We start from the raw sequence: 19,961 nt of genomic DNA on the forward strand, positions 1-19,961 counted from the left end.
CCAAAGTCCTGTGCAGTGTCCCAGTCCTAAAGGGGTGCTGTAGTGTTGTCCAGGGGGTGCTCTGTCCATCAGGGGTGCTCCCCCCAAGTGCTAAAAAAATAATATTTTTTGTGTGTTTGTGAATTGTGTGCGCAGTAGCCGCACATGCATCAACAAAGTAGTGCCAAGCGTGCGCCTGTGTCATAAGTAAAGGGCCGGCTGGCTTGACCGTTAAAGGGTGCTGTAACCCCCAAAGTACACTCCAGTCCAAACCAAAAAAAAAATTATTTTCTGTGTTTGTGAATTGTGTGCGCAGTAGCCGCACGTGCATCAACAAAGTAGTGCCAAGCGTGCTCCTGTGTCATAAGTAAAGGGCCGGCTGGCTTGACTGTTAAAGGGTGCTGTAACCCCCAAAGTACACTCCAGTCCAAACCAAAAAAAAAATATTTTCTGTGTTTGTGAATTGTGTGCGCAGTAGCCGCACGTGCATCAACAAAGTAGTGCCAAGCGTGCGCCTGTGTCATAAGTAAAGGGCCGGCTGGCTTGACCTTTAAAGGATGCTGTAACCCCCAAAGTACACTCCAAACCAAAAAAAATATATATTTTCTGTGTTTGTGACTTGTGTGCACTGTGGCTGCACGTGCATCAACAAAGGAGCAGCGCCAAGCGTGCGCCTGTGTCCCATAAGTAAAGAGCCGGCTGGCTCATTTCTTAAAGGGTGGTGTAACCCACAAAGTGCACTAATCTCCAGCAAAAATAAAAAAATATTTTCTGTGTTTGTGTGCGCTTTAGCCGCACGTATATATCAATATAACATAAATGGAGGACCAAACTTTCTCCGATAAAAATAAAATAGGGAAAGATCAAGAACCACTTCCTCCTAGTGCTGTTGCTGCTGCTGGGAGTTGTTCATCATCCCAGAGAGGAAGTAGGAACATCACTACTTTTACTAAACAATTGACCCTCCAACAGTCCCTAGCGATGAGGATGAAGTACGACAGCAGTCATCCTGAAGCAAAACGTATAACTGAGGCCTTGACTGCTATGTTGGTGTTAGACGTGCGTCCGGTATCCGCCATTAGTGCAGTGGGATTTAGACAATTGATGGAGGTAGTGTGTCCCCGGTTCCAAATCCCGTCTAGATTCCACCTGCATCCTCAAAGCAGCAGCGACAAGCGTGCGTCTGTCTGTTAAAGGGTGGTGACACCCTCAAAGTGTGCTACACAAACAATAAAAATATTCTTCTTTTTTCTGTCTTTTTGAATTGTGTGGGCTGTAGCCGCACTTGCATCCTCAAAGCAGCAGCGACAAGCGTGCGTCTGTCTGTTAAAGGGTGGTGACACCCTCAAAGTGTGCTACACAAACAATAAAAATATTCTTCTTTTTTCTGTCTTTTTGAATTGTGTGGGCTGTAGCCGCACTTGCATCCTCAAAGCAGCAGCGACAAGCGTGCGTCTGTCTGTTAAAGGGTGGTGTAGCCCTCAAAGTGTGCTCCATAAACAATAAAAATATTCTTTTTTTTTCTGTCTTTGTGAATTGTGTGGGCTGTAGCCGCACTTGCATCCTCAAAGCAGCAGCGACAAGCGTGTGTCTGTCTGTTAAAGGATTACATCGGTGACAGCATCCAAGTAGGCATGTCAGACAGTCCGTACCTGTACTGGCAGGAAAAAGAAGCAATTTGGAGGTCCCTGTACAAACTGGCTCTATTTTACCTGAGTTGCCCCCCCTCCAGTGTGTACTCCGAAAGAGTGTTTAGTGCAGCCGGGAACCTTGTCAGCGAAAGGCGTAGGGGGTTGCTTCCACAAAATGTGGAGAAGATGATGTTCATAAAATGAATTATCAACTCTTCCAGGGAGACCAGCCTCCAGAACGTACAGAGGGACCTGTGGTTGTGGATTCCAGCGGGGACGAATTAATACTCTGTGAGGATGAGGATGTACACAACACTGAAGAGGGTGAGGAATCGGTGGATGAGGAGGATGAGGACGATATCTTGCCTCCATAGAGCCAGTTTGTGCAGGGACAGATTAATTGCCAGCTTGTTTTGTGGGGGCCCAAACGAACCAATCATTTCAGCCACAGTCGTGTGGCAGACCCTGGCGCTGAAATGTTTGGTTTGTTAAAGTGTGCATGTCCTGTTTATACAACATAAGGGTGGGTGGGAGGGCCCAAGGACAATTCCATCTTGCACCTCTTTTTTTTCTTTGAATTATGTATAGTTTGGGGCCTAGTTTTTCAAACTGCCATCCTGTCTGCCACTGCAGTGCCACTCCTAGATGGACCACGTGTTTGTGCCGCCCACTCGTATCTCTTAGCATAGTCATCCAGCTACCTCGGTGCAACCTTTTGGACATAAAAACACTATTGTGAATGTGAGGTGTTCAGAATAAACTGGAAATGAATGGAAATTAAGGTTATTGAGGTTAATAATAGCATAGGAGCAGAAAACCCACAAATTCTGTGATTTTAGCTGTTTTTATGCTTTTTTAAAAAAAAATACAGATCCAAAACACAAAACCCAGAACCCAAAACACGGAAGGGTGGTTTTGGCAAAACCAATCCAGATCCAAAACACGAAGAAAGATCCAGATCCAAAACCAAAACACGAAAAGTGGCCGGTGCACACCCCTAGTTGAAATGTGTCTTCTTTGTTTGTGTGATTGTGTGTGTGTGTGTATGTGTTTGTTTTATTTGTTTGTTTTATTTTTCTTGTTTGTGTATTTCTGATAAATCCAGTCATGTCTGGCGAGAGGCATTATAACTCTCCATAGCCCAATTGTATGATATTCCTGTCAATCGATGTTGCCATCAAAATCAATGAATTGACCTAATGTTTCAACTGAAATAACAAACAAGAAAAAGAAGTCCTTATAGAGTGCACATGGCTAATGAAAATAAGGCTGTATAGTCCAATCCCTGTTAAATAATTTGTCATGCTATTGACAGAGGTCTGAATTTCACATTTCAAGCAATATTGTATATCAATACCGTATTGAGACTTTTTAGGAGTTCTAAGGAGTATATTTACTAAAGTGTGTGTTTTTAGAAGTGGAGTTGTTGCCATTAGCAACCAATCAGATTCTATTTATCATTTATCTAGCACCTAATGGCTAGAATCTGATTGGTTGCTGTGGGCAACATTTCCACTTCTAAAAACTCGCACTTTAGTAAATAGACTCCCATGTATTTATGAGGTCTATGTACTAAGCCTTGGAGAAAGATAAAGTATCAACCAATCGGCTCCTAACTATCATTTTTCAAACACAGCCTGTAAAGTGACAGTTAGAAGCTGACTGGTTGGTACTTTATCTCCGTTCACTTTATCTCACTCCAATGCTTAGTACATAGACCTCATAGTCTATAAACTAGGGTTCGGCAATAAACTGGACCTCCAGATGTTGTAAAACTACACATCCCAGCATGCCCTGCCAAAGTTTTGCTATTTGGCCATGCTAAAAATGTTGCAATGCATGCTGGGAGTTGTAGTTCAACAACAGCTGGAGGGTCGCTTATTGCCCACCCCTGCTCTAAACCCAATTTTAGTTATAGTGTGTCACTACACTAATCTAGATGTATCAGATACTATATTAACATGTATCTGGTTGTCTACATTGTTACTTTGGGGTTTATGTATCAAGCAGTGAAAACCGTGGAGAAGTTGTCCATAGCAACCAATCAGTTCCTACTTATTTTATAAACTGTACTTGATAAATGCTACTTCAAACCTGATTGGTTGCTATGGGCAACTCCACTGGTTCACTTCTCCTCACTTTTCAATGCTTTATACATAAACCACACTGTGAGCCGAAAGCCTGTGTAGCTCACATTTCAGTCATCATTGCAATAACTAGAAAGACTTCAAAGATTCATAGTCAATCATTTAATATATGATATCACTAATGGACGTCTCTTAGGAGCTTAAATTTATGCTCTCTTATACTTGGTCCATACAAAAATAGCAGCATACAGTCAGTGTCTGAATCCTTTACCCAAATAAACTGAGCTTATATTATAATTCTTGAATGGACTCCTGAGTTTCTAGTCACTCATACAGTGTAAAAAGATTCCTGTAGTTACATGTGAAAATAACTGATCCTGGGCATAGACTGCCATATAAAATTCCTGTCAGACTCACAGACATATTATATGGCAGCCTGACACCCTGCAGATATCACAGGCAGACACTGAGTGATATTGGACCTGGTATCTGCACTCCTCTCCTGGGGAGGAGACCTTTTCCTGTTCCTTCCATATGAAGGAACAGGGGAAATATCTGTTGTTGGCCGCGGTTGGGCATATACTGCCCGATGCAGCCAACTTTTAACTTTACAAAATATTGCATCGGATGGACATGCTGTATGATCTGGCATGCCCGACCGATCAATATTTTAGCATCGGTCGCCCGCACACACAGTACAGTTTTTCGGGGCAATCCTCTGATAGCAGGCGGGTCGGCCTGATAACTGTACAGTGATTGCCCAGCATTATCCGTGATGCATGCATCTGTGTAAAACAAAAATTAAGCACAGATGCATGGACGGCTCAGTAAGATCCATCTATGCATCTGTGTTTTTAAAAAAAATAGTACAGAGTGAAAAAAAAAATGCCCCCCCCCCCAAAAACAACTCAACTAGGGCAAGGACTGATATGAATAAGTCAATTTTCTTTGCAAGGACTGATATGAAAGAGTAAATTTTCTTTGTAAATGACGCCCCTCCTCCCTCATAAATTTGCTTTCGGAATCCAAAACTTCAATTAATTTTATTATGAATCAACCCATCCATTCCCTCCCTCCGACTACATACATACTCCGTCTCCCTCAGAGGCCTCTTGATTAATGAAAACATTTGTTTTATGATGTGCCATGTTGGAAGTCGCACTGCCACAGCCGCTGAAATCTTCTAAATGTGGTTGACGCATCCACAAAATTTCCAGAAATTGTTATGGCCACAGACAGTATCTCTTTTAAGCCTCTTTCATTTTTTCTTTAAATTCTGAACCACCAAGTTGATGGGGTAGGCAAAACATGGTAGATTTTCAAATTGACTAAGTTTTTTTTTTTAATTGCTCCTCCCCCCCAACTACAAACCCAACTGGTTACCCCAGGACCCTGGTGAATTGATAGGCTGTTGGTATAAACAACGGTTAAGCTCAATAAATACCTGCCTCCTTTGTATGTAGGTGACTCTTAAGCGGAATAACTGGATAATGTAGATGGTGGGTGTCGTGCAAGAGACCAAAACTATGAGCAGTAGCACAGAGCATCTTCCTGCCAGGATGTGTGCAATAAAGTGCAAATACGTTTAATACAAAAATTTGTTGTGTATATTGGTCACATACATACATATTTACATGTTACATACAGTGCGTAAAGTAGGCTGAGGTAACCTGAGGCATGCCACCCGTTGTTGACAAACAACTTCCAGTAGGCCCGGCAAACAGCTTGGATACTGGGAGTTGTAGCTCAGCCGTAGAGCTACAGGCAGCTTTCCTCTGATGTAAACAGCAAGTCTTGGTCCCATTATCCCTAACAGCCACCCTGAGCACAAAGTAAATGTCTGTTTACAGTGTGTACTATTTAGCAGCACCTCCACAAGCAAGGCCACCACATTTCTATTAGATGTATAAGAAAACCTCCTCCAGATCAAATATGTCTTTCAGGAACTGAAGAACTTGAACCTACATTGATCCTCCCTCATAAATTTTTTAAAAAATAAAAATCTATAAATAAATTAAACTAATCAATCCTTCAGTCCTGTCCCTGTCTTCAGTCCATAAACATATTCCAAATCCCTTGGGCCTCTGACCTAGTTCTTGATTAATGAAAATATTCTAGGTTTTTAAACTTCCTATGGGGTCGTATAGTTTATTAAATGCCTTGTTGGAAGCTGAACTGCCACGTTAGTGGCGTCCACTGCTGTTGCTTAGCTTAGTCAGTCAGCTAGCTTGATGCAACCTTGTGGCCTAATCTGGATGAAATCAATATTGGGAGCTGTGAAGTGGTCAAAATTGTCTGGAAATGACTGGAAATAAATGTTATTGAGGTTAATAATACTGTAGGCACAAAAACAGGCCCAAATTATGTGATTTTAGCGGTTTTTATGATTTTCTAGAAAAAAAACTAGAACCAAAGCACGCAAGGGCAGCTTTGGCAATACCAAATCTAGATCCAAAACACGAAGGAGATAAAGATCCAAACCCAAAATTCGGGGTCGGTGCACATCTCTAATTGTAACTTGCAAGCGATTATACTTAATTTAAAGCGCTTCCTCAGGGGAGATGTACTAATCTCTGGAAAGTGATAAATTGGAGAGTGATAAACTACCAGCCTCCCAGCTCCTGTCATGTTACAGGCTGTGTTTGAAAAATGACAGTTAGGAGCTGATTAATTGGTAGTTTATCCCTCTCCAATGTATCACTTTCCAGAGCTTAGTACATCTGCCCTATAGTTTGTATCAGCGCTATCCTTACCCACCTTTCACATGCTGTCCTCTGAAGTCTATTATACCTCAAATGCTGACTCGTGGGGATCTGTCTGTGCCGCTATTAGCTCTTCATAGAGCTTATTGTACTAGTGATGTAATAAGAGGCACTTAGCTCTGTGAAGATCACTGAATTATGACATATGATCAGTGGCAGAACTACTAACCCCTTACCCCCTCTCCCATGCCTCTGAGGAGTGCCCCTCTGTGCACTTTAAAAAAAAGAGCGGACCTGTCAGCTGGACCGTGTATGCTCAGAAAAGCCCCCCCCACACCTCCCCCCTCTCTACTCTTTGCAAAGCAGAGAAGATGGCCTGGGAGGATACAGTACCATTGCAGGGCTCCCAACCAATCTTTGCTAGAGCCCAGTGATGCACAATTCTGTCCCAGGATCTAAATCTTTACTATTTATGCCCAGAGTCTCCTTACCCACTCAAAGACTGCATGGCTTCTCAGCCTTATGGTTAAAATCAAGGTTAGAACAGTCTGAGGAGGGCTACTCATCTTAGATAAGCTGCCTTTTTCCTTTGGCCAGAAAGCCAGCAGGTGAAATAAGTAGGGCACTACGTATGACCACCCCGAGATGCCCAAAGCACATTTGGGAGTGGTAAACCCAATGTTTTAGTAGGGCACTGAGCACTGTACCTCACTGTGATTCTATTGCCCTGGTCTTCTCTTCTGGCTGCGCTGAAGAATATGTACAGCTCCAAGCCTTTCCCTTATCAGAGCTTTCTTGCCCTATCGGTCAGGGATAATGAGGTCCTTTTTATCTGACTTTTTTTTTTTTTTTTTAATGATTTATTTCTTAAAGGATCTCTTGGTATTTATTTGATATGGCAAATTTGTATGCTAGTTAGTGATCTATTTGTACTTGGCTGTTACTGTATTTTTTACCTTGTAATCCTAGAGCGTGTGGAAGAGGATATCTCCTTGAAACACTTAGTATAAGTCTTATTTGTTCTTCTTGTTAAACTGAAATGTTATATTTAGAAGGTGAGTGTAATACATATGTTACAGGAAAATGGGAAATCCATTTCCCACATTGCCTTAGATACAGTACATTAGGTATTAACAAACCCTATACCATAGTTGCCTACCTTTCAGTAGCACTTCCCGGGAGAAGCCCGGGTGAGAAGCAGCAGGGGGGTGACGGGGGCGGGGCCTGGCTATTCGCATAATTAAGCCCCACCCCCTCATGCTGATTGGTTAGAATTTACATAAAGGGCGGGACCAAATAACGTGATTCATGTATAATCACATCTTAAGCCCCGCCCACTACACGGAGACCCGCGGTCACCGCCGGAATTCTCCTCATTCTGCTCACTTCACTAGGAAGTGGGTAAAATGCGGGAGAAATGCCTACCCTTCCGGGGTTGCGGGGGGGGGGGGGGTGTTTACCCGAAAAGTCGTGGACCTCCCGCGAAAACCGGGAGGGTAGGCATGTATGCCCTATACAGAGGTAATGAAGATCAATTCCTACTTTTGACTAGCACATTTCAGGGTACTGTAGTCAAAAAGTGGATACCACAATATCAACAGTTATGATGTCTATATAGTTAAAATGTGGACAGGCAATATGTCTCAGAATGTCGACATTATGGTTAGGCTGCGGGCACAGTAGACTGCAGGGTGGGGGATAGGGTTAGGCACAAGAGGGAGGGGTAAGGATTAGGGTTAGGCTGCAGAGGAGAGGGCTAGGGTTAGGCTGTGGGCAGAGTACAATGAGGGATGGGGGGATAGGGTTAGGCACAAGAGGGAGGGGTAGGGATTAGGGTTAGGCTGCAGAGGAGAGGGCTAGGGTTAGGCTGTGGGCAGAGTAGACTGCAGAATGGGGGGATAGGGTTAGGCACAAGAGGGAGGGCTAAGGATAAGGGTTAGGCTGCAGAGGAGAGGGCTAGGGTTAGGCTGTGGGCAGAGTAGACTGCAGAGTGGGGGGATAGGGATAGGCACAAGAGGGAGGGGTAGGGATTAGGGTTAGGCTGCAGAGGAGAGGGCTAGGGTTAGGCTGTGGGCAGAGTAGAATGAGGGATGGGGGGATAGGGTTAGGCACAAGAGGGAGGGGTAAGGATTAGGGTTAGGCTGCAGAGGAGAGGGCTAGGGTTAGCCTGTGGGCAGAGTAGAATGAGGGATGGGGGGATAGGGTTAGGCACAAGAGGGAGGGGTAAGGATTAGGGTTAGGCTGCAGAGGAGAGGGCTAGGGTTAGGCTGTGGGCAGAGTAGAATGAGGGATGGGGGGATAGGGTTAGGCACAAGAGGGAGGGGTAAGGATTAGGGTTAAGCTGCAGAGGAGAGGGCTAGGGTTAGGCTGTGGGCAGAGTAGAATGAGGGATGGGGGGATAGGGTTAGGCACAGGAGGGAGGGGTAGGGATTAGGGTTAGGCTGCAGACGAGAGGGCTAGGGTTAGGCTGTGGGCAGAGTAGACTGCAGAGTGGGGGGATAGGGTTAGGCACAAGAGGGAGGGGTAGGGATTAGGGTTAGGCTGCAGAGGAGAGGGCTAGGGTTAGGCTGTGGGTAGAGTAGAATGAGGGATGGGGGGATAGGGTTAGGCACAAGAGGGAGGGGTAAGGATTAGGGTTAAGCTGCAGAGGAGAGGGCTAGGGTTAGGCTGTGGGCAGAGTAGAATGAGGGATGGGGGGATAGGGTTAGGCACAGGAGGGAGGGGTAGGGATTAGGGTTAGGCTGCAGACGAGAGGGCTAGGGTTAGGCTGTGGGCAGAGTAGACTGCAGAGTGGGGGGATAGGGTTAGGCACAAGAGGGAGGGGTAGGGATTAGGGTTAGGCTGCAGAGGAGAGGGCTAGGGTTAGGCTGTGGGTAGAGTAGACTGCAGAGTGGGGGATAGGGTTAGGCACAAGAGGGAGGGGTAAGGATTAGGGTTAGGCTGCAGAGGAGAGGGCTAGGGTTAGCCTGTGGGCAGAGTAGAATGAGGGATGGGGGGATAGGGTTAGGCACAAGAGGGAGGGGTAAGGATTAGGGTTAGGCTGCAGAGGAGAGGGCTAGGGTTAGGCTGTGGGCAGAGTAGAATGAGGGATGGGGGGATAGGGTTAGGCACAAGAGGGAGGGGTAAGGATTAGGGTTAAGCTGCAGAGGAGAGGGCTAGGGTTAGGCTGTGGGCAGAGTAGAATGAGGGACGGGGGGATAGGGTTAGGCACAGGAGGGAGGGGTAGGGATTAGGGTTAGGCTGCAGACGAGAGGGCTAGGGTTAGGCTGTGGGCAGAGTAGACTGCAGAGTGGGGGGATAGGGTTAGGCACAAGAGGGAGGGGTAGGGATTAGGGTTAGGCTGCAGAGGAGAGGGCTAGGGTTAGGCTGTGGGCAGAGTAGACTGCAGAGTGGGGGATAGTGTTAGGCACAAGAGGGAGGGGTAGGGATTAGGGTTAGGCTGCAGAGGAGAGGGCTAGGGTTAGGTTGTGGTCAGAGTAGAATGAGGGGTGGGGGATAGGGTTAGGCTGCAGAGGAAGGGGTAAGGATTAGGGTTAGGCTGTGGGCAGAGTAGACTGCAGAGTGGGGGGATAGGGTTAGGCACAAGAGGGAGGGGTAGGGATTAGGGTTAGGCTGCAGAGGAGAGGGATAGGGTTAGGCTGTGGGCAGAGTAGACTGCAGAGTGGGGGATAGGGTTAGGCACAAGAGGGAGGGGTAAGGATTAGGGTTAGGCTGCAGAGGAGAGGGCTAGGGTTAGGCTGTGGGCAGAATAGACTGCAGAGTGGGGGAGATAGGGTTAGGCACAAGAGGGAGGGGTAGGGATTAGGGTTAGGCTGCAGAGGAGAGGGCTAGGGTTAGGCTGTGGGCAGAGTAGAATGAGGGGTGGGGGGATAGGGTTAGGCACAAGAGGGAGGGGTAGGGATTAGGGTTAGGCTGCAGAGGAGAGGGCTAGGGTTAGGTTGTGGTCAGAGTAGAATGAGGGGTGGGGGGATAGGGTTAGGCTGCAGAGGAAGTGATAAGGATTAGGGTTAGGCTGCAGAAGAGAGGGCTAGGGTTAGGCTGTGCGCAGAGTAGACTGCAGAATGGGGGGGTAGGGTTAGGCACAAGAGGGAGGGCTAAGGATTAGGCTGCAGACAAGAGGGCTAGGGTTAGGCTGTGGGCAGAGTAGACTGCAGATTGGGGGGATAGGGTTAGGCACAAGAGGGAGGGGTGGGGATTAGGGTTAGGCTGCAGAGGAGAGGGCTAGGGTTAGGTTGTGGGCACAGTAGAATGAGGGGTGGGGGGATAGGGTTAGGCACAAGAGGGAGGGGTAAGGATTAGGGTTAGGCTGCAGAGGAGAGGGCTAGGGTTAGGCTGTGGGCAGAGTAGAATGAGGGGTGGGGGGGATAGGGTTAGGCACAAGAGGGAGGGGTAGGGATTAGGGTTAGGCTGTGGGCAGAGTAGACTGCAGAGTGGGGGGATAGGGTTAGGCACAAGAGGGAGAGGTAGGGATTAGGGTTAGGCTGCAGAGGAGAGGGTTAGGCTGTGGGCAGAGTAGACTGCAGAGTGGGGGATAGTGTTAGGCACAAGAGGGAGGGGTAAGGATTAGGGTTAGGCTGCAGAGGAGAGGGCTAGGGTTAGGCTGTGGGCAGAGTAGACTGCAGAGTGGGGTATAGGGTTAGGCACAAGAGGGAGGGGTAGGGATTAGGGTTAGGCTGCAGAGGAGAGGGCTAGGGTTAGGTTGTGGGCAGAGTAGAATGAGGGGTGGGGGGATAGGGTTAGGCTACAGAGGAGAGGGCTAGGGTTAGGCTGTGGGCAGAGTAGACTGCAGAGTGGGGGATAGGGTTAGGCACAAGAGGGAGGGGTAAGGATCAGGGTTAGGCTGCAGACGAGAGGGCTAGGGTTAAACTGTGGGCAGAGTAGACTGCAGAGTGGGGGGATAGGGTTAGGCTGCAGACGAGAGGGCTAGGGTTAAACTGTGGGCAGAGTAGACTGCAGAGTGGGGGGATAGGGATAGGCACAAGAGGGAGGGGTAGGGATTAGGGTTAGGCTGCAGAGGAGAGGGCTAGGGTTTGGTTGTGGGCAGAGTAGAATGAGGGGTGGGGGGATAGGGTTAGGCACAAGAGGGAGGGGTAGGGATTAGGGTTAGGCTGTGGGCAGAGTAGACTGCAGAGTGGGGGGATAGGGATAGGCACAAGAGGGAGGGGTAGGGATTAGGGTTAGGCTGCAGAGGAGAGGGCTAGGGTTAGGCAGTGGGCAGAGTAGAATGAGGGGTGGGGGGATAGGGTTAGGCACAAGAGGGAGGGGTAGGGATTAGGGTTAGGCTGCAGAGGAGAGGGCTAGGGTTAGGTTGTGGTCAGAGTAGAATGAAGGGTGGGGGGATAGGGTTAGGCACAAGAGGGAGGGGTAGGGATTAGGGTTAGGCTGCAGAGGAGAGGGCTAGGGTTAGGCTGTGGGCAGAGTAGACTGCAGAGTGGGGGATAGGGTTAGGCACAAGAGGGAGGGGTAAGGATTAGGGTTAGGCTGCAGAGGAGAGGGCTAGGGTTAGGCTGTGGGCAGAGTAGACTGCAGAGTGGGGGAGATAGGGTTAGGCACAAGAGGGAGGGGTAGGGATTAGGGTTAGGCTGCAGAGGAGAGGGCTAGGGTTAGGCTGTGGGCAGAGTAGACTGCAGAGTGGGGGATAGGGTTAGGCACAAGAGGGAGGGGTAGGGATTAGGGTTAGGCTGCAGAGGAGAGGGCTAGGGTTAGGCTGCGGGCACAGTAGACTGCAGGGTGGGGGATAGGGTTAGGCATAAGAGGGAGGGGTAAGGATTAGGGTTAGGCTGTGGGCAGAGTAGAATGAGGGATGGGGGGATAGGGTTAGGCACAAGAGGGAGGGGTAAGGATTAGGGTTAAATTGCAGAGGAGAGGGCTAGGGTTAGGCTGTGGGCAGAGTAGAATGAGGGATGGGGGGATAGGGTTAGGCACAGGAGGGAGGGGTAGGGATTAGGGTTAGGCTGCAGACGAGAAGGCTAGGGTTAGGCTGTGGGCAGAGTAGACTGCAGAGTGGGGGATAGTGTTAGGCACAAGAGGGAGGGGTAGGGATTAGGGTTAGGCTGCAGAGGAGAGGGCTAGGGTTAGGTTGTGGTCAGAGTAGAATGAGGGGTGGGGGATAGGGTTAGGCTGCAGAGGAAGGGGTAAGGATTAGGTTTAGGCTGCAGACGAGAGGGCTAGGGTTAGGCTGTGGGCAGAGTAGACTGCAGAATGGGGGGATAGGGTTAGGCACAAGAGGGAGGGCTAAGGATTAGGGTTAGGCTGCAGAGGAGAGGGCTAGGGTTAGGCTGTGGGCAGAGTAGACTGCAGAGTGGGGGGATAGGGATAGGCACAAGAGGGAGGGGTAGGGATTAGGGTTAGGCTGCAGAGGAGAGGGCTAGGGTTAGGTTGTGGGCAGAGTAGAATGAGGGGTGGGGGGATAGGGTTAGGCACAAGAGGGAGGGGTAGGGATTAGGGTTAGGCTGTGGGCAGAGTAGACTGCAGAGTGGGGGGATAGGGTTAGGCACAAGAGGGAGGGGTAGGGATTAGGGTTAGGCTGCAGAGGAGAGGGCTAGGGTTAGGCTGTGGGCAGAGTAGACTGCAGAGTGGGGGATAGGGTTAGGCACAAGAGGGAGGGGTAAGGATTAGGGTTAGGCTGCAGAGGAGAGGGCTAGGGTTAGGCTGTGGGCAGAATAGACTGCAGAGTGGGGGAGATAGGGTTAGGCACAAGAGGGAGGGGTAGGGATTAGGGTTAGGCTGCAGAGGAGAGGGTTAGGGTTAGGCTGTGGGCAGAGTAGAATGAGGGGTGGGGGGATAGGGTTAGGCACAAGAGGGAGGGGTAGGGATTAGGGTTAGGCTGCAGAGGAGAGGGCTAGGGTTAGGATGTGGTTAGAGTAGAATGAGGGGTGGGGGGATAGGGTTAGGCTGCAGACGAGTGGGCTAGGGTTAGGCTGTGGGCAGAGTAGACTGCAGAATGGGGGGGTAGGGTTAGGCACAAGAGGGAGGGCTAAGGATTAGGCTGCAGACAAGAGGTCTACGGTTAGGCTGTGGGCAGAGTAGACTGCAGAGTGGGGGGATAGGGTTAGGCACAAGAGGGAGGGGTAAGGATTAGGGTTAGGCTGCAGACGACAAGGTTAGGCTGTGGGCAGAGTAGACTGCAGAGTGGGGGGATAGGGTTAGGCACAAGAGGGAGGGGTGGGGATTAGGGTTAGGCTGCAGAGGAGAGGGCTAGGGTTAGGTTGTGGGTATAGTAGAATGAGGGGTGGGGGGATAGGGTTAGGCACAAGAGGGAGGGGTAAGGATTAGGGTTAGGCTGCAGAGGAGAGGGCTAGGGTTAGGCTGTGGGCAGAGTAGAATGAGGGGTGGGGGGGATAGGGTTAGGCACAAGAGGGGTAGGGATTAGGGTTAGGCTGTGGGCAGAGTAGACTGCAGAGTGGGGGGATAGGCACAAGAGGGAGGGGTAACGATTTGGGTTAGGCTGCAGAGGAGAGGGCTAGGGTTAGGCTGTGGGCAGAGTAGACTGCAGAGTGGGGGGATAGGCACAAGAGGGAGGGGTAGGGATTAGGGTTAGGCTGCAGAGGAGAGGGCTAGGGTTAGGCTGTGGGCAGAGTAGACTGCAGAGTGGGGGATAGGGTTAGGCACAAGAGGGAGGGGTAAGGATTAGGGTTAGGCTGCAGAGGAGAGGGCTAGGGTTAGGCTGTGGGCAGAGTAGACTGCAGAGTGGGGGATAGGGTTAGGCACAAGAGGGAGGGGTAGGGATTAGGGTTAGGCTGCAGAGGAGAGGGCTAGGGTTAAACTGTGGGCAGAGTAGACTGCAGAGTGGGGGGATTAGGGTTAGGCTGCAGAGGAGAGGGCTAGGGTTAGGCTGTGGGCAGAATAGAGTGCAGAGTGGCGGAGATAGGGTTAGGCACAAGAGGGAGGGGTAGGGATTAGGGTTAGGCTGCAGAGGAGAGGGCTAGGGTTAGGCTGTGGGCAGAGTAGAATGAGGGGTGGGGGGATAGGGTTAGGAACAAGAGGGAGGGGTAGGGATTAGGGTTAGGCTGCAGAGGAGAGGGCTAGGGTTAGGTTGTGGTCAGAGTAGAATGAGGGGTGGGGGGATAGGGTTAGGCACAAGAGGGAGGGGTAAGGATTAGGGTTAGGCTGCAGAGGAGAGGGCTAGGGTTAGGCTGTGGGCAGAGTAGACTGCAGAGTGGGGGAGATAGGGTTAGGCACAACAGGGAGGGGTAGGGATTAGGGTTAGGCTGCAGAGGAGAGGACTAGGGTTAGGCTGTGGGCAAAGTAGAATGAGGGGTGGGGGGGATAGGGTTAGGCACAAGAGGGAGGGGTAGGGATTAGGGTTAGGCTGTGGGCAGAGTAGACTGCAGAGTGGGGGATAGGGTTAGGCACAAGAGGGAGGGGTAACGATTAGGGTTAGGCTGCAGAGGAGAGGGCTAGGGTTAGGCTGTGGGCAGAGTAGACTGCAGAGTGGGGGAGATAGGGTTAGGCACAAGAGGGAGGGGTAGGGATTAGGGTTAGGCTGCAGAGGAGAGGGCTAGGGTTAGGTTGTGGGCAGAGTAGAATGAGGGGTGGGGGGATAGGGTTAGGCTACAGAGGAGAGGGCTAGGGTTAGGCTGTGGGCAGAGTAAAATGAGAGATGGGGGGATAGGGTTAGGCACAAGAGGGAGGGGTAAGGATCAGGGTTAGGCTGCAGACGAGAGGGCTAGGGTTAAACTGTGGGCAGAGTAGACTGCAGAGTGGGGGGATAGGGTTAGGCTGCAGAGGAGAGGGCTAGGGTTAGGCTGTGGGCAGAGTAGAATGAGGGGTGGGGGGATAGGGTTAGGCACAAGAGGGAGGGGTAGGGATTAGGGTTAGGCTGCAGAGGAGAGGGCTAGGGTTAGGTTGTGGTCAGAGTAGAATGAGGGGTGGGGGGATAGGGTTAGGCTGCAGAGGAAGGTGTAAGGATTAGGGTTAGGCTGCAGAGGAGAGGGCTAGGGTTAGGTTGTGGTCAGAGTAGAATGAGGGGTGGGGGGATAGGGTTAGGCACAAGAGGGAGGGGTAGGGATTAGGATTAGGCTGCAGACGAGAGGGCTAGGGTTAGGCTGTGGGCAGAGTAGACTGCAGAGTGGGGGGATAGGGTTAGGCACAAGAGGGAGGGGTAGGGATTAGGGTTAGGCTGCAGACGACAGCTGCTGCCCCCCCCCCCACACACACATTTTTTAAATAGGGACATAAGAGAGTGCACCTGAAACAGGGCCATGGCTTCATGGGGAAGGGTCAGGGAAGAGATAGGGGAGGCCAGGAGATGCTGAGGATAAAAGAAGAGGAAGCTACAAGTGAGAATGATAATAAACAGGAATTTTGACAGGCCCAAACAGCGCCCTGTGCCATGGCACTGGTCGCACTACCCTAGTTACGGCCCTGCTTTTTTTTATTGCAAATGCACTGAACAGAATAGAGGCAATTTGTTACATCCAGAGATGAACTTTTGCTACTATTGTGGGAATGAAATTATTGCATAAAGCATTACATAAATACCATTAAAGTATATTAAGTGTTGGGTTTAGTAGTAAAATGATAATCTAATTACATCCACTATAGTTGTCAGTTCATCAGGTGCATTTGGTAGCGCTGCTATTCTTATTCCCATCTCATTAAATTAATAAATTGCATAACATATCAGTATGTGTCTGTCAGGGGATAGATGGAACAGAGTAATGTTCTCAGATCTCTAGAAAAGTCAGTAAGCTAGTACCGTACAGAACAGATCAATATATACATTTGCCGTTGTTGATGGAGAGAGTAATATTCTGCAGATCTTTAAATAGATCAGTAATCAAATATCATGAAGACTATATCACTATGCACCTATTGTTCGACAGAGGGAACAAAGTATTCTTGTACATCTCTGGAGAGATCAGTAAATTATTAGTAAACCATTAATCTGCAAATTAGAAAAGAAGATAAATGAAATGTGTAATGTTTAATGAACTATCAAATTATGCAGGACATGCAAATTGGATGGTAATGTTGATATGTAGTTAATTGGTTAATTGCTACATTCTGTCTCTTAACTGTGTGTTATTTTGCATGACTCATCAGCCTCAATAACATCAAATGTTTGAGTCGCCAGACTTAAAAGTATGGTGCAAGACTTGTTTACATGGCTCTATTACAGGATCTGCATGTGCAGAAGTCCGACACTGTATATTGAAGCCTCACAGTGCTGTACGGCTGTGCAGTACTTAGCCCAATAGAGATTGATCCCTTATCATATTGACTGCTGTTTGTCTTCTATCACATGTATCCTGTTATCTTGAATAAAACCTACTTTGGTTTAGAATGAACGTGTGGACTAACCTTCTTCACATCTGCTATGCATCTACAAACCTGCTAATAGGAAAGGATAGTGGTTTGCAACTAGGCCAGATTTTAGCAGAAATTCCTCTTAATTATTGCCATCTATTACACGTTAAGATTACACACCATAAAAAAAGATGTTTATTATAATAGTAAAGATAACAGTTGTCAAGCTATTGTTCTCTTTTTTTTCCTTTTACCTCTTTTTTGCTTTACAGTGAGCTTTGAATTTGGGAGAGCTGTCTGGTTAAGGTTTTACCCATCTGCATATCCTCCATGCCCCCACCCGAGTTTTGTGGCTCACCTAGGCGGGGTTCTGGTTGGCATAACCTTGGGAGTTGTGATTCTCAGGAACTTTGAACAAAGACTCTGGGACCAGTCTCTATGGTGGATCTTTTTGAGCATCTACATGTTCTTTGTGATTTTTGCAGTCTTATGGAATGTATTTGCCTTCAGCATGGCTGGTCTTCGATTACCTCCACCCCCATAGATGGGACCTGAGAGTGAACTTGCCCACAATTCTTGCCAGATATTGATGGTCCAGGCAGGAGAAAGATCTTCATCCTACCCTACAGCAGCCAATCCACTGTATTTTCAAAACTGTTCCACTTCCAGGACAGCGAGAGAGAATTCACCCTAAAGCTGATGTTTCACAATTTCTAGAATCTTACCTAAGATGGTACTCTTTTTGGGAGTCAGGACTAAGAAAAATAATGTCAACGTTGGAATATACTCTGATCTTTTTAAAACTGTCACATACACATTATATATATATATATATATATATATATATATAAACAATAATCATATACTTGACTGTATAATATAAATTACTTTCCATGATGCTGACTCCATACATATATCTATATATATATTAGTACCACTCAAAAGTTTGGACACACCTTCTCATTCAATGGCATTTGGTTATATACATTTTTTTCAACATAGTAGATTAATAGTGAAGACATCAAAACTATGAAGTAACACATATTGAATTATGTTGTAAACAAAAAAGTGTTAAACAAATCAAAATATGTTTTATATTTTAGATTTCTCAAAGTAGCCCCCTTTTGCTTTGATGACAGCTTTGCACACTCTTGGCATTCTCTCAATCAGCTCCATGAGGTAGTCTCCTGGAATGGTTTTCTAACAGTCTTGAAGGAGTTCCCAGAGGTGCTGAGCACCTGTTGGCTGCTTTTCCTTCACTCTGCGGTCCAACTCCTCCCAAACCAGCTAAATTGGGTTTAGGTCGGATGATTCTGGAGACAGGTCATCTGACGCAGCACTCCATCACTTTCCTTTTTGGTCAAGTAGCCCTTACATAGCCTGGAGGTGTGTTTGGGGTCATTGTCTTTTTGAAAAACAAATGATGGTCCCAGTAAGCGCATACCAGATGGGATGGCATGGTGCTGCAGAATGCTGTGGTAGCCATGCTGGTTAAGTGCTTCTGCTCACCTTCTCTGCGTCTCACAAAGACATGGCGGTTGGAACCAAAAATCTCAAATTTGGACTCATCAGACCAAAGTATTCCACTGGTCTAATGTCCATTCCTTGTGTTTATTGGCCCAAACAATTCTCTTCTTATTGTTAATCCTCAGTAGTGGCTTCTTCGCAGCAATACGACCATGAAGGCCTGATTCACGCAGTCTCCTATGAACAGTTGATGTTGAGATTTGTCTGCTACTTGAACACTGTGAAGACTTTGTGTGGTCTCTAATCTGAGGTGCTGTTAAGTAGCGGTTTCTGAGGCTTATCCTCTGCAGCAGAGGTAACTCTTGGTCTTCCTTTCCTGGGGCGGTCCTCATGAGAGCCAGTTTCATCATAACGTTTGATGGTTTTTGCAACTGCACTTGAGGATGCATTCAAAGTTCTTGAAATTTTCCTTAAAAAACCTTCATGTCTTAAAGAAATGCGTTTCTCTTTACTGAATTGAGTGGTTGGTGCCATAATATGGATTACAACAGTAGTCAAATAGTGGTGTCCACTGTGTACTAACCCTACCTCTGCACAACGCAACTGATGGTCTCAAACACATTAAGAAGGCAAGTAATTCCACAGATTGACTCTTGACAAGGCACACCTGTTAATTCAAAACCATTCCAGGAGACTACCTCATGAAGCTTATTGAGAGAATGCCAAGAGTGTGCAAAGCTGTCATCAGAGCAAAAGGGGGCTACTTTGAGGAATCTAAAATATAAAACATATTTTGATTTGTTTAACACTTTTTTTGTTTACAACAGAATTCCATATGTGTTCTTTCATAGTTTTGATGTCTTCAGTATTAATCTACTATGTTGAAAATAATTTATATAAACAAAAACCATTGAATGAGAAGGTGTGTCCAAACTTTTGACTGGTACTGTATATACAGTGTGTATGTGTATATATATATATATATATATATATATATATATATATATATAAATAAACACACACACTCACTCCAATGTGCGGCACTCCTAGCTGATGGAGCAGGATCAGATGAAAATGCGTATGGTTTTGCATTGAAATGTTGATCACTTTAGTCTGCTTTGTCAGATCAGATGTCTTTTTTGCAGCTAGGAGTGCCGCACGTTGGAGGATGAGCATGTCTTATGCAACGATCACGGATCCCTATAGTAACCTGATCGATATCGACCATACGTGCCTGCAGGTCGTTGGGCACCGGAAAATGCACGATATGAACGATAACATTATGATCGTTATCGTTCATATCGTCTATTTTAATCGTACCGTGTTTATGCACCTTGAGAGTTTGATATGTCTCAGGGGAAAGTTTGTCATTCAACTGAAACATTGGAAAGGAGTGCCATCTGCAATACAAGTTGCATGTCTTACATTTAAAAAAAAAAAGGCATCTGGACATATTATAGTGTTCACTAGCTTGTTGGTTATCTTATCCATGAGTATATACTCATGTATATGAGTGTGTGTATGTATATACATGTAGCTTTGACTAAGCCTCATTCATATCTATTTGTACAATACATAACGGCCTCCAGCAAAGGTTTTGATTACTTTTATTGGTTAGGAAGGTGATTTAGTAAATGTTCAGAATATGTCCCTCATTTATGGTAGCATCAATAATTATTATGGAACCAGCCACTTTTGGATTAGATGTAAAAAAAATATGTTTTTTATGTTCTAATTTACATCAGGCTCAGTTAATGAGTTGTGCAAGGTGCAACTACTGTATCTAGGAATATCTGTGATATATTAGCATTTAGCTATATTTTCATAATATAAAGTTATCTTTT

At 47.1% G+C, this 19,961-nt stretch overlaps 1 protein-coding gene across 4 annotated transcripts in view; it reads left to right on the forward strand.

Annotated features, from left to right (window-relative positions):
• Positions 1-17,595, forward strand: part of RHBDL3 (rhomboid like 3) — a 74,881-nt gene extending 57,286 nt beyond the window's left edge. For all 4 annotated transcript variants that reach the window (XM_088468162.1, XM_088468172.1, XM_088468182.1 and 1 more), the window contains one exon: positions 16,923-17,595. In XM_088468162.1, the coding sequence (XP_088324288.1) occupies positions 16,923-17,194 (272 nt within the window). In that variant the 3' untranslated portion in view covers positions 17,195-17,595. The remainder of the gene's footprint in view (positions 1-16,922) is intronic.
• The last annotated feature ends 2,366 nt before the right edge of the window (positions 17,596-19,961 follow it).

The sequence above is a fragment of the Taudactylus pleione genome, unplaced genomic scaffold (assembly GCF_031769625.1).
Source record: "Taudactylus pleione unplaced genomic scaffold, aTauple2 ptg000012l, whole genome shotgun sequence".
Lineage (NCBI taxonomy): Eukaryota > Metazoa > Chordata > Amphibia > Anura > Myobatrachidae > Taudactylus > Taudactylus pleione.